This window comes from Rhinatrema bivittatum, chromosome 1, assembly GCF_901001135.1.
Source record: "Rhinatrema bivittatum chromosome 1, aRhiBiv1.1, whole genome shotgun sequence".
In the NCBI taxonomy this organism is placed as follows: Eukaryota; Metazoa; Chordata; class Amphibia; order Gymnophiona; family Rhinatrematidae; genus Rhinatrema; species Rhinatrema bivittatum.
In genome coordinates this window covers 468,474,809-468,490,409 of record NC_042615.1, presented here as the reverse complement: position 1 = coordinate 468,490,409, position 15,601 = coordinate 468,474,809, and the positions used below count along the sequence as shown (strand labels likewise).

The window sequence follows — 15,601 nt, the reverse complement described above, 5'->3', positions numbered from 1 at the left end:
TATATGTTTACAGCCCGTTTTACCCCATCATTTTTGATGGGCTTTTCTACGAATAACTAAGATTAGCTCAACTTGTTCCTCTTTCCAGGGAGCTATATGTTCAACCTATTGAAAAAGTCTCTCACTGCCTGTCAAGAGGAAGGTTGATGGGAGTCTGTTTCATCTCTTCACATTTTGCCAGAAGTAACTCATGGGACAAAGTTGACCTGGGGTGATATTCTGAAGAGTTTCTCAGTGTTTCATCTTAAAAATATTCTGTACCTTTTTGGTCTGTGTTTCTCAGTATTTCTATGAAAACTCTTACATTTCTCTTGTACATGTATTTTAGGAAGTGAAATGCCCTTCTGTGCCACTTGCAGAGCAAGAGGCAGAGGTGGATGAGCCCAGCGACATAGAAGAAGGTGGCTTGGACCTGAGCGTACCATTGAAGCCCATCAGTTTCTACATAGCAGACAAGAAAGAAATGCTGCAGCAATGTTTCCGTGTTGTAGGGGAGAAGAAGCTGCAGAAAATGCTGCCTGATATTTTGAAGGTGCCATATCTCGTTCATATTCCTTGTGTGTGAAGCATCAGAAATGTTAAAGGTCATTAGTTCATCTTCCCATAGAGACAAAATGTGGAAACCTTTTAGTACTTGTGGTTCTTTGTGAAAAAAACACACTTCAAAATCCCCTCTTTAACATCTTTTCTAACATTTTAAGATTTATATATTTTTATATCTTGGGTAGGTCTAGTGGTCTTGTGGTTAGACCACTAGGCTGATTTTAGGAGGTCTGGCGCATAAATGCAAGATCTTTCTACCATTGAGTCTCTGGGTGACCTTGAGCAAGTCCTCTTTGTAGCTAAGAATTTGGCATTCGTGGCTCTGACCTATCCTTCATGTTGCAGTACATTGTAATATTGGTTGTAAATGCTTCTTGGTATTTTAGTTAACAATGCTACTTAAATCTATCTTAAAAACTTATCACAAGGCCGATTTTTTTTTTTTTTCTTCATGAGTCTTCCAGTCAATTATAGCCATCATGACTCCTGCATTGCCAAGTAAGCAAGCAAGTTAGGATTCCAGTCACAGTTGGTAAAAGTAGCAAGGTGCACCACTCACCCCCACCCCATCAGTGTTGAACATAGTCCCTATATCATTGTGTATGAATGCCAGCATGGCCAAATAATAATGATCTGGTTTGTGTTGTGTAGTTCGCTCTCGCTCTCTCTCACTCTGCATTCTGAGCTCATTAGTTTTCTCCTATTGTTACCAACTTCCCTACCCCCACATCTACCCCATCACCAGTTTTGCAGATACAGTCCTTGTCCACATAACAGATGATCTTTCAGTTCAAACTCCTATCTTCATTAGTATGGAAACAAAACTGTCCTATCGCTCCCATAAAAATGGTCCTTTCCTCTGCATCCAGCCAGACCAGTACACGCACATGGGTTTATGCTTCCTAACCAGCAGATGGAGACGCACAGTAACAGGCTTGCCAGTCACCCTATATAGGCCACTGTGCTTCCTCAGTTTACCAGTATTCTCTGTCTCCAGCAGATATCAGACAAGCATCCTGTGTTGTGAGCTGAAGCCTGGGTAGACTGGATGAAAAAGATAGAAATTTGGATGGGTAGGTCCTGAGCTTGTGCTTCCTCCCATGGTTGAGCAGAGCTAGTGGAGCACTGGACTTTTAGTTATTGAAACAATCACTGGAATTACTCTTCCCCCATCCTCCCCATTTTTCTTTAATTTTGCATGATCTTTCCTTCTCTTCAAAAAAGACTAAATGAGGCTTCCCATCCTATTTTCTCCTGAGTGCTGTTGCTGTGCTTTATTCTGGTTTGTTAAAGCTGTTTAAGCAAAAGAAAGCAGAAGAATGGTTTGCCATCTGAGGGTGAGTTGGGTTTTTTTCTCTGATGTTTGGTCAGGGATTGCAAGCTGAGACCGGAGATGTAGGAGAGGAAGCGGTGGCATCTCTTCAGCACATGGATTATACTGAAAGGCACTGAGGGAGGGAAGTCTCTGAAAATCTTGTGGGGAGGAGAGGAAAGGGGGAGCAGTACATGAAGTAGTCTGTCCTGGGGATAGCTGCATTGGTGGGGTCGTCTGCAGGCCATTCCAACCAGTATGCTTGTTGCTGTGGCAGAAACAGTGGCCATATTGGAACTACGAGAAGGGAATAACTCAGCGAGGCCTCCTACATTGGTTCCAGTGAATGTCCAGTGGAACTCCTTTTTCATCACGTGGAGAAGTTATTCTTTCCTCTTCCTGAGCATCTGTTTCCACGGAGTTCTGAAGTGTTTGCAGCAGATCTTTTTTTCTATGGGGTTGAATGCAGCTCAGAGTTTCTTTCCTGATAGAACTCCTGGGAATCCAGCACAGAAGAGTGGAGGATTTGGAGGATAAGGCAGTGCTGTGGTTTCAATTCTGTCACTTTTAGACCTTATGTATTTAAAGGCAAGTGGCAGGGAAGCAGAGTTGGAAGAGGGGGAATGTTCTCCTAGGGAAGATGATGTTTCAACTATGATTTGATTATTCCATAATTTTACAGTCCTTAAGAACCCTGATTGTAGCAGAAGAAAAAGGAGGAGTCTGTTAACTTTGAAGAAGAGCATATGACAACGAGTTTAAAAGTATTTCTATGGCATAGATCATTAAAGCCCTTTGTGTTATGCAAATTTGACCACCTCACTAGTAGCTCCCTTTTCCAGATCATTTATATACATATTAAATAGTATTGGTCCCAGAACAGATACCTGGGGCACTCCACCTCTCTTCATTGGGAAAACTGATCATTTAGCCTTAACTCTGAGTTTCCTGTCTTTTTAACCAGTTACCAATCCACAGTAGGCCATCACCTCCTATTACATGATTCTTTAATTTCCTGAGGAGTCTTCCATGAGGGACTTTGTCAAATTAGTTTTGAAAATACAGATACACTATATTGATGGCTTGCCCTTGCCTACATGCTTATTTACACGTTCATAAAATTCTAATAGATTGGAAAGCAAGACTTAGCTATCTATATTGGTTCTTTTCCATTAAGCCATATCAATCCATATGACCAGAAATTTTGTTCTTATTTGTAGCTTCTACTATTTTATGGGGCATTGATTTTCAGCTCACTTGAAAGAGTTCTAGTCAGCAGGAATCTAGTTCAACCCTATTCTGTACTTAGTAGTTCTGGATGCTGGTAAAACTGGCTTGCGCAGAACAAGAATCGGGTGGTATTCTGCTTGAATTGGCCATCCCCTCAAGTTGAAACCTGAGATGCTGATGGATGGCAGCACTTAAACTGGAGCAGACACACACCAAGGGCTGGTGCCAAAAAGCACCCACTAAGGTACGGCTGAGGTGTGGAAGTATGAAATAAAAAGGTGCCCAATAGAACAGATAAGAGACAGGGAGAGCAAGACAAGACTGGGAAGAACATAAGAACATAAGAAAATGCCATACTGGGTCAGACCAAGGGTCCATCAAGCCCAGCATCCTGTTTCCAACAGTGGCCAATCCAGGCCATAAGAACCTGGCAAGTACCCAAAAACTAAGTCTATTCCATGTAACCATTGCTAATGGCAGTGGCTATTCTCTAAGTGAACTTAATAGCAGGTAATGGACTTCTCCTCCTAAGAACTTATCCAATCCTTTTTTAAACACAGCTATACTAACTGCACGAACCACATTCTCTGGCAACAAATTCCAGAGTTTAATTGTGCGTTGAGTAAAAAAGAACTTTCTCCGATTAGTTTTAAATGTGCCCCATGCTAACTTCATGGAGTGTCCCCTAGTCCTTCTACTATCCGAAAGAGTAAATAACCGATTCACATCTACCCGTTCTAGACCTCTCATGATTTTAAACACCTCTATCATATCCCCCCTCAGTCGTCTCTTCTCCAAGCTGAAAAGTCCTAACCTCTTTAGTCTTTCCTCATAGGGGAGTTGTTCCATTCCCCTTATCATTTTGGTAGCCCTTCTCTGTACCTTCTCCATCGCAATTATATCTTTTTTGAGATGCGGCGACCAGAATTGTACACAGTATTCAAGGTGCGGTCTCACCATGGAGCGATACAGAGGCATTATGACATTTTCCGTTTTATTCATCATTCCTTTTCTAATAATTCCCAACATTCTGTTTGCTTTTTTGACTGCCGCAGCACACTGAACCGACGATTTCAATGTGTTATCCACTATGACACCTAGATCTTTCTTGGGTTGTAGCACCTAATATGGAACCCAACATCGTGTAATTATAGCATGGGTTATTTTTCCCTATATGCATCACCTTGCACTTATCCACATTAAATTTCATCTGCCATTTGGATGCCCAATTTTCCAGTCTCACAAGGTCTTCCTGCAGACAAACATAGCAGACAAACATAAACAAAAAACAAAGTAGGACAAGAAGGCTACAAATTAGGACCACAAAAGACTGCAAGGCTCACTTCCTGTATTCACTAATTCTACACGAGCTCCAATGACAAGCAATTCATTTCAGAGTTATGTTCAAGGTGCCCATGCCTGTCCATAAATTGCTGGCAATCTGATTCCTGTCCTTGGGTTAATGCTAGTCTTCCTATTTTCAATCCAGCTCATGAATTACGCTCATCCAGAAGGGGGCCTATTAGATGTTCCAACAGTACATCAAGCTCGTTTAGCAAAAACAAGTGTTCTCTGTCACTGCTGGGGTCCCATGGAACTTGCTTCCTTATGAACTGCGCATAATTAGCTGCATAAAATCATTTAAGGTGACGCTAAAAACATTTGTGTTTTTCATTTAGCTTATGAGTATGACATGGATGGATTAGGCTAATGTAACTTAAGAATTGTTTCTCATTCTGAATAATTTTTTCATTGCATCATGCAGCAATTTCTGAAAAAAATGATAGTTTGTTTTTAATTATGTGTGTTTCTTTTTCTTCACCATCCAGGGTCCCAGTATGGGTGCTGTATAAATACAAATACTAGAGCTAGAACTAGGACCAACCAGGACCCAACCTGAGGCAAATTGCATGATGTGTGGCAGGCCTTTTTTTTTTTTTTTACTTATTAAATTTCCAAATTCAAGAGTAAGAATTCTCTTAAGAATATTATCCTATAACAATCATTTGGAAATATTACAGACATAAATTAAGTAAACAAAGTACTAGTCTACAATTAGCAGGAACAAAGCAGACAAAAAGCCAGAGAGTCTGACAAAACAAGAAGAAAAAAGAATATTCTCTAGTAGACAGCTAGTTGATTATAATCAAGGATTAGGCTTCAGGCACAAGAGATTCAGCTGGAGTAGGCCCCAAGTTATCATACTCTAAAGTGTTTTAGCATTTAAGAAAAAAAAATTAAGCTAGGTTGGCTCAAAAAAAATTTTCTGTTATATCTAATCAAATATTTTTCAGGATATTTAAGGAAAAATATTGCTCCCAATTGCAGTGCTCTAGGTCTTAAAAGCAAAAAATGTTTCCTCCTTCTCTGTGTTATCACAGACATCTAGAAAGATCCTACTTTTACATCTAAACAACAATTCCTCTCTATATTAAAAGAAGTTTCATAATTAATAGTGATGTGCAGTCAGTTTTTTTAGTCCATTCATTTTGGCCTGTGTGCATGTATCTTACAGTTGGAATGTGCGTGCACAAAACTGATGGTATGCATGTGTGGTGCCCAACTGAGTACACGCATATCATCAGTTTTACATAAGAACGTAAGATAATACCATACTGGGTCTGTGAAAAAAGATTTAAGTTTTGGGATTTACCACTAGCAGAATTAAAAGTTTTTACCAGGGGATCCTGCTTGGATGTAAACCCTTTATCCCAGGACAAGCAGGATGCTAGTCCTCACATATGGGTGATGTCACTGACGGAGCCCTATTGCGGGAAAACTTTATGTCAAAGTTTCTAGAAACTTTTGACTGACCCTGTGAGGCCACTGAGCATGCCCAGCATGCCAAGATATTCTCTGCCACAAGGGTCTCTCTTCAGTCTTCGTTTTTCCGCGCTGCTGTAGGCATCGCGGAGCAGGAGCCGTTGCGAGTCTCTCACAACATTTTCTGATTGAAAAGTCAAACCAATTTCGAAATATTTTCTCCCATCGGGATCTCTCGAGGTTTTCCACCAGCTGGTGAGTACCTCTGTCTCATATTTTACTCTTAGAGTAAAATAAATTTTTTCTCACAAATTCCCATTTTTTCTCATCGGCTGTCGATTCAAAATGTCCACGGGCTTCAAAAAATGCCCTATATGTAACCGGACAATGTCCATCACCGACCCGCACCTGGAGTGTGTTATCTGTCTCGGTGAAAAACACAATTTAAATACCTGCCCAAAATGCGCGGAGATGACGGCAAAAGGAAGGAAGGCGCGTCAAGAGAAAATGGAACATTTGTTCCACCTTCAACTTCTTCCATCTCCCTCGACGTCATCGAAATAGTCTCCGGCTGGAGCGACTAAACGTGTTTTACTTAAAAAACATCGTCTGGGAGAATCAGGGGACCATCCTTCCTCAGCGTCATCGACGGCATCGCTAAAATCCATCGAGCACAAAACAAAACACCGTCATCGGCACCGACGTCCATCGCCATCAGAGTCTTCTCTTCCCCCGGAAGAATCGACAGCAAAGCAGCCACAGAGCCAGGATACATCGCTTCCATCTACGCCTGAGCCTGTTCATCGAGAATCATCGACACCAGAACCTCCACAGGGCTCTGTGCAGGATCTGCCACCACAACCTCCACCACCACTTACAACTGCTCTGGGTTCCATCAGTTGTAATGCTGGAATTGTCTGACCTTATCAGGCAAGTGGTTATCCAGGCCCTTCAGCAACAACAAAAAACTCTGGCGCTTCCACCGATGCCGATGCCTACAGCACCGATGCCGGTAACCTTACCGATGCCGGTGGTAACGCCGGTGTCGGTGCCGGGCTCCACATCGATGCCCGCACCGAGGTTCATCACTGCGTCGACATCGATTTATGCGCAGATACAGACTTCATCTAGGCCGACCTCTGTGCCAGCACCGTTAACATCTTCGCCATTGCTGGCACTACCATCGGCACCTGCATCGATACCAACTACTATACCATCTGCAGCCGACATCTGAAGATCCAGAACAACATGATTTGGCATTCTTTCAACGTCTTTTGAAAAGATACCAAGAGGTCATCGACACCCTTCCACCAAAAACAGTGGAAGACACTTCTCCAGTAATACCCTCTGATGATCCACAGCCAGGACCTTCAGGCCTTAATCATCCACCCAGATCTTCCCCACTATCTCCATATAGGGATGATCAAGATGACTCTTGGGATGAGCAACATACGGACACCTCCTCTGAGGACTTCATGTCGGAGCCTTCACCTCCAGAACAAAGAAAAAAGTCATCACCAGAGGATTTGTCCTTTTCCACCTTCATACAAGAGATGGCGGATACCATCCCCTTTAAACTGATGGTGGAAGAAGATACAAGGCAACAAACTTTAGAAGTACTTCAGTTTGTTGACCCACCAAAACAAGTATTGGCTATCCCAATAATTGAGGTACATCTGGATCTCCAGCATCGTATCTGGGAGCACCCATATTCTGTCTCTGCTGTCAACAAACGAGTAGACACCACATATTTAGTACAATCTGCTCCTGGATACCAAAAATCTCAGCTACCACACCAATCTGTGGTAGTGGATTCTGCTCAGAAAAAATCTAAACGTATTCGTCCACATTCTTCAACCCCCCCAGGAAAAGATCATAGGTTTCTCAATTCCCTGGGAAGGAAGGTGTATCAAGGGGCTAACTTGAATGCCAGAATTTTCTCTTACCAACTGTACATGACACAGTATCAGAGGAATCTGTGGAAGCAGATGGAAGAATTTACCACATCTTTACCATCACAATTTCAGGAAGCAGCACAGGCCATAGTTCATAAAGGCCTAGAGGCCAGGAAACATGAAGTCAGAGCGGCCTACAATAATTTTGAGACAGCTTCCAGAACAGCAGCTGCTGGAATTACTGCTAGACGATGGGCATGACTTAAGGCCTCTGACCTTAGGCCTGAGGTCCAAGATAAGCTGGTTGACTTGCCATGTGTGGGAGATAACCTTTTTGGTTCAAAGGTCCAGGATGCTGTACAACAACTAAAAACATACAGAGACCTTACGTCAGTTGTCACAGGTTCCACAAGAACCTTCTACACAGCCTCCTCTTCGTCCTCCTAGGAGAGAACCCAGACGTCCATACTACAGGCAAAGGTGATACTACCCCCAAGCCTCTAGGGGCAGGTCAACTAGGCCGTAACAGCGTTCCCAGGCCAGACAACCGAGAACTACTCGCCCGCAACCTCCTCCACAGACAGGACCAGCTGCGGGCTTTTGAAATACAAACCAGAGAACAAATCCATATCCTAAATCCTCATCCAGACCTACCAGTAGGAGGCAGAGTATCCTATTTTCACAAAAATTGGCTAAGAATAACATCAGACCAATGGGTACTCTCCATAGTCTCTTGAGGTTACAAATTCAATTTCCTCTCAATTCCACCAGAATCTCCGCTGAGTTTCTTTCCACAACAAGATTCTCAGCTAATTCATCTACAAGCAGAATTATCCTTATCCCAGGACAAGCAGGATGCTAGTCCTCACATATGGGTGACTTCACTGACGGAGCCAGGAGCACCAGGGCAGCGGTGACCGTCCATCACCAACTCTAAGGCATCTGTATCATCTTCCTCCGTGCTGGAGAAAGACCGGACTGAGCACCGAGGGAAGCACCGACGCAAGTCTAATCCTGGTGCCGACACCACATTGGCCTCGATGGCTATTGAGCTGCTTGCGAAGAGGACACAGGTAGAGGAGCCTTTAACACCCTCTCCACTCGAAAAACCAAGGCGATCCCCACCGATATTGGTGCTGGGTACTGAGCCCCCACAAGTCCCTGTGGAGGTGCCAGTAGCACCTAGCCTGCCTCCCCCTGTAGCTGCGATATCTACACCGGCTTTCAGGGACGGTTTCATCCGCCAGGCAGTGCTCTATGCTCTCTGACACTTACAGCCATCGATGCCGGCCCCCATACAGACACCGGAGCCATCAATATTTACACCATTGCTAACCAGATTGGATGCACTCATTGGTGCCCTTCCGACACAGCCCGGGCCACCGATGCCAAAGCAACCCGCAAAGCCTCTGAAAGTCCCGATTCCCATTCTGGGATCCTCAGGAAGCAGGCACGGACTCCAGTCCCCTTTCAACACCAATTCCACCGATGCCGGAATGATGCCTGGTCCATCAGGGGCTCTCTGGACCGAGAGGCCCACGTTTTCTTGATGCCTTTGGTGCCGCCACATCTTGCATCGAGGCCATCGAAGGATCCATCGGTGCCAAAACGTCCAACAGTACCAACCTTCTTCCCTCCCTCAGGATCTTGACTAGAAACCTTTTCTGACACATGGGAAGATGTTGACACCGACACATCCATGGAGGACATCTTATCAGAACCATCTCCTCTGGAAGAAAGGAGAAAATCTCCCCCAGATCAAATCTTCTTTGCTAATTTTGTAAGGGAGACGACAGACAATCTCCTTTGATCTGATTACAGAGGAGAACACACACCACAAATCATTGGAAGTTCTCCAATTTGTTGATGCTCCAAAAGAAGTTATGGCTATCCGTGTCCACGAAGTGCCAGTGGATCTCCAGCTTCGTCTCTGGGAGCATCCTTGTACTGTCCAGCTAGTGAATAAGAGGACAGATACAACTTATCTTGTCCAACATATTCCTGGATTCTAAAAGCCACAACTACCCATCAATCGGTTGTGGTTGAGTCTGCATAGAAGAAGGCCAGAAGACTGCGACCTCACTCTTCAACACCTCCGGGCAAAGACCAAAAATTCCTTGATATTTTGGGTCGCAAGATGTTTCAGGGCTCTATGCTAGTGTCACACATAGCTGCATACCAACTTTACATGACACAGTATCAAAGGAATCCCTGGAAGCAGGTTCAGGGAATAGCCGACTCTTACCCAACAACAGCAAGATAGTCTCAACGCCATACTACAGAAAGGCCTTGAGGCTGGGAAACAGGTTCGTGCTGCTTACAACTCCTTTGAAACAGCTTCTCGCTTGTCAGCAATGGGAATCAACACCAGGCGGTGGGCCTGGCTGAAAGCATTTGACTTGAGACCTGAAGTCCAAGACAAACTTGCGGATTTGCCATGTGCTGGTGAAAACCTATTCGGAGACAAGATACAAGATGCAGTGGCTCAACTAAAAGACCACAATGAGATCCTGCGGCAATTACCTACAGTTACTACCGAGGCCCCTTCCTCTGCAAGGAGATCCACCAGAAGGGACCCTAGAAAACCATTCTGTCGCCCACGCAGATACTACCTACCTGCATCTCGCGTGAGGCCAACCAGGCTGTCTCAGAGAGCACATCCTTGACAGCCTAAGACATCCAGGCCTTAGCCACCACCGCAAACAGGCCAAGCCTCTGGATTTTGAGATCTATCCAGAGAACAGCAGCCGCTCCACAAATCCAGATCCGGATTTGCCAGTAGGAGGTCAAATTCACCACTTCATAACCAACTGGCTCAACATTACCACAGACCAATGGGTTATATCCATCATAACCCAGGGATATCATCTAAACTTCCTCATGGTACTCCCGGACTCACCACCCAATCCTCTGTGGATACAAAAAGATCACACAAGTCTTCTAGAGTCAGAACTGTCCACCCTTCTGTGCGCCAGGGCTGTGGAACCAGTTCTGCAGGCACAGCAGGGCAGAGGGTTCTACTCCTGCTATTTTCTCATTCCAAAGAAATCAGGCGTCCTCTGCCCCATCTTAGACCTCTGCAATCTCAACAAATTTCAACAAAAGGAAAACTTCAGGATGATGTCCCTCAGCACCATGCTTCCCCCTTCTACAAAAAGGAGATTGGCTCTGTTCTCTGGATCTTCAAGATGCTTACGCTCACATTCCAATTTTCCAACATCACCGCAAGTACCTGCGTTTCCTAATGGGACACTGACACTTTTCCTGCCTTTCAGACTTGCCTTGGGCCCCCATGTATTTACAAAGTGCCTAGCAGTGGCTGCGGCCCATCTATGCAAGAAAAACATACACGTCTTTCCTTACCTGGATGACTGGCTCATCAAGAGCCAATCCAAGCAAGGAGATCTCGATACTCTCAAGCTCACTATCAGTCTGCTACACTCATTGGGATTTCTCATCAATTACCAAAAATCCCACCTGACTCCATCTCGCCTCCTCACTTTCATCGGAGCAGATTTGGACACCACAGTGGCAAAGGCCTTCCTGCCCAATGGCCGCGCAGACACACTTTCCAAGCTAGCTACGTCTCTGCGCACAAAACACACAGCTTCAGCCCATCAATTCCTAACATTGCTGGGCCACAAGGCTTCCACGGTCCATGTCACTCCTATGGCCAGATTGGCCATGAGACTAACTCAGTGGACTTTGAAATCTCAGTGGCTCCAAGCCACTCAACCTCTGACAACCCAGATTTATGTAACCCACCAGATACGTCAATCACTTCTCTGGTGGATAAACAAAGCCAACTTGCTAACAGGTCTACACTTCAGCAACCAGTTACACAAGTGACCTTAACCACTGATGCCTCCAACTTGGGTTGGGGAGCTCACGTGAACAATCTTCAAACTCAAGGTACTTGGACGAAACTCAAAGCAACATTTCAGATCAAATTCCGAGAACTTCGAGCTATATGTTATGCCCTATATGCGTTCAAGGACTGCCTTTCACACAAGACTGTTCTCATACAAGCGGACAACACAGTTGCTATGTGGTACTTGAACAAGCAGGGCGGCACAGGCTCTTATCTCCTCTGCCAAGAAGCCGCGCAGATCTGGGCCTGGGCCCTTGAACACTCCATGTATCTCCGGGCCATTTATCTGGCAGGCATACAGAACGTAGTAGCAGATCGCCTCAGCCGACAGTTCCATCCCCACGAGTGGTCTCTGGATCCTGTGGCAACGACCAGAATCTTCCAGTGCTGGGGTCAACCAACAATAGACCTCTTTGCATCCAAACTGAATCACAAAGTGGACAGATTCTGCTCCCTGCACAGGCAACACAACAAGTTAACCATGGACTCCTTCGCTCGGCCCTTCAACACAGGCCTCCTATATGCGTATCCCCGATACAGCTCATAGCCAAAACTCTCGTGAAGCTACAACAGGACAAAGGGTCAATGATATTCATAGCCCCGAATTGGCCTCGACAAGTATGGTTTCCCATACTTCTCGATCTCTTGATCAGAGAACCCATTCATCTGGGCACAGCGCCCACTCTCATAACTCAGAACCAAGGCATGTTATGCCATCCGAACCGTCAGACCCTATCCCTCACAGCCTGGAAGTTGAAAGCTTGATCCTGCAACCGCTCAATCTTTCAACTAATGTCTCTCAAGTGCTTGTAGCCTCACAAAAGCCTTTCACAAGGAAATCTTATCGTTCTAAGTGGAATAGGTTTACCATATGGCACAAGCAAAACGGTATCGACCCCCTTTCCTGCCTATCTCTGGCACCTTTCAGATTCCGGTCTCCAGACTTCTTCGATGAGGGTTCACCTGAGTACCATCTCAGCATACCACAAGGGAGTTGGGGATAACCCGGTAACAGCGCAACCCCTTGTGAGTAGATTTATGAAGGGCCTACTACAACTCAAGCCCTCTCTACGGCCACCAGTTACCGAATGGGACCTAAACCTAGTACTTACAAGGCTCATATGCTCCCTGTTTGAGCCTTTGCACTCTTGCGATGTTAAATTTCTTACATGGAAAGTCCACTTCCTAGTAGCCATTACATCTGCTCGAGGGGCTAGTGAGTTACAAGCACTTGTCACATACTCACCCTATATAAGGTTCCTACATGACTGAGTGGTACTGCGTACTCACCCTAAATTACTGACTTCCACTTGAATCAGTCCATAGTTTTGCCCACATTTTTCCCAAGGCCCCACTCTCATCAGGGCGAGAGGGTTTTACACACTTTAGACTGTAAACGTGCACTTGCATTTTACCTAGCCCGCACTGCAGTCCATAGGAAATCCACCCAACTCTGCTTCTTTCGATTAAAGCAAACCAGGAGTTGCAGTGGGCAAACAAACTCTCTCCAATTGACTAGCAGACTGTATTGAATTCTGCTACGAAAAAGCAGGCCTTTCTCTCTAGGGACAAGTGAAGGCGCACTCAGTAAGAGCCATGGCAACCTCAGTAGCACACTATTGTTCAGTACCGATTGCTGAGATCTGTAAAGCTGCAACATGGAGCTCTCTTCACACATTTGCAGCACATTACTTCCTAGACAAGGAAGGACGTCAAGACTCTGCCTTTGGCCAATCTGTCTTGAAGAACTTATTTCCAGTATAATCCCAACTCCTTCCACATCCATCTGCTGTGATTTTCAGGCTGCCTCATTTTTCCCAACATTAAGCCAGGTGTTGTGCCTGTTGCACAAGTGTACGCTGTTGGTCCAAACAAATATGAGTCAGCCTGTAGCTTGCTAATCACCCACATGTGAGGACTACCATCCTGCTTGTCCTGGGAGAAAGCAGAGTTGCTTACCTGTAACAGGTGTTCTCCCAGGACAGCAGGATGTAGTCCTCACGAAACTCACCCGCCACCCTGTGGAGTTGGGTCCGAAATGTTTTATGTTATTTTTTCGCTTGCACCTTTTGTTACAAACAAGACTGAAGGGAGACCCCTGTGGCTACAGGGATTATGGCATGCTCAGTGTGCCAGTCAAAAGTTCTAGAAACTTTGACAGAAAAGTTTTCCGTGATAGGGCTCCGTCCAGTAATGTCACCCACATATGAGGACTACATCCTGCTGTCCTGGGAGATCACCTGATACAGGTAAGCAACTCTGCTTTCCACTTGGCTGTTGATCCTACTGCATGAGGCACTGCTGTAATAAATCCCATGAGTTCTGACTGTTGGAAGGTATAATAGAATTCCTGTTACACCTCAGATGGTTACCCTTGACACACTATGAGATTAGTACCTCAAGCCTGATGAAATTTCAAGCTTCATGGAGTAGTGGGTTCTGCAAAAGAGCAGAGCACTGAAACACTAAAAATGTTTGTATTTGAAAAGAAAATGCTTATTTGCTTAAGTTTCTGCATTAGTGTTTTTGGGTTTGTTTTTAATACATAACTTTTAATGCTTTTGTTTTGCATACAACCTATCTTTTTTTCCTAGTTAGAAAAAAAAAAAAAGTTTGACCTCTTTTTTTGTTTTTCCACACCTTGCCAGTTGCATATAATATTAGATGTCTGATAATATTTCTTTATTCTTATTCCCAGGATTGTTCTTTAGAAGAAATCAAGAGGCTGTGTTTAGAGCAATTAGAACTGATGTCCGAGAAGAAGCTGATGAAGATTCTGGAGGGTATGGTTGTATTTTTTTTCTATCATGACATACAGTACCCTGGAGTTTTCTTACCAATTCTTCACAACTCACAGGTAGTAACACAATTTAAAGATTATGCTCCAAGGTCACGATCTAAAATTGCCTGTCTCTAATCCAGGACTTCTCTGTGCAGGGTTTATTGGCTCATGATCCCTGACTATGAAAATCAGATCCACTAAAATGGAACATAAATAGCAAATTTCTCCTGCCATTTTCCCCGTTTTAGCAGATGTGATTTTTGTGACCAGGGATCATGATCTCATAAACCCCACATAGGATTACTGTGGAATAGATATAGATATTTTGGATTGTAATCCTTGATCATGATATTTTGACCCATCTCTAGTACAATTAATTCTAGTTTTATAACTTTTCCCTCTTGAGATCTTTCCTGCTTCATTAACTCTGTATTCAGTGGAGTTGACAGTTCACAAAGTATGCTACGTTAGGGCTGGGAGAAGGTATAGTGTCTGAAAAGATATGAAAATATATCTTAAAGGAAAAGAGATGGAAAGCCATGACTGAGTCATTGAAGGAAAACTCTTCTTACTCATTGCTGCTTTTTAGAGTACATAATAAATGCAAGAAATTGTCTTTCCAAACAAACATGCTTCTCCCTTGCTAATTCCTTTTGCTTTTGAAGCAATACTTCCTTCTGGAGACTGCTGAGAAATGGGAAATGTCATTCTTTGTGCCTTACATCTCAGTAACTAGCTGGACTCTTAAAGCCCCAAATCAATTTTTTAAACAAATATTATTGATCACTTCAAATATTTGTAATGGTTGCGCTATAAAGCTACAGAATAGTTTGCATGGGTCTTCCCTTTTCCACCATTAAACCCCTACAAATCCTGCAGAACGCCATGGCCAGGATCATAACTAATACATGTAAAAGGAACCACATCACCCCTATTTTAAAGGACCTGCACTGGCTGCCCACTCCGTTCCGCATTCAATGCAAAACCCTCACCATCCTACACAACACACTGTACAAACACAACCACTCCTGGCTTGAGGAAATGCCATGTTTTCGTACTTCCAACCGCCCCTCCAGAACCGCCCTTGCGGGTACCCTTCATATCCCATCACTCAAAACTGCTCACCATGCCCTTACCAGACAAAGAGCCTTCTCCATCGCTGGCCCATCCCTCTGGAATTCCCTACCTTCCAATCTCCGTCTAGA

The 15,601-nt window shown here is 44.3% G+C and overlaps 1 protein-coding gene across 7 annotated transcripts in view; it reads left to right on the top strand.

Moving 5' to 3' along the window:
- CAAP1 (caspase activity and apoptosis inhibitor 1) overlaps positions 1-15,601 on the top strand; it is a 171,795-nt gene that overhangs the window by 33,031 nt on the left and 123,163 nt on the right. For all 7 annotated transcript variants that reach the window (XM_029606341.1, XM_029606351.1, XM_029606369.1 and 4 more), the window contains exons 3-4: positions 329-532; positions 14,313-14,397. In XM_029606341.1, coding sequence (XP_029462201.1) covers positions 329-532; positions 14,313-14,397 — 289 coding nt within the window. The remainder of the gene's footprint in view (positions 1-328; positions 533-14,312; positions 14,398-15,601) is intronic.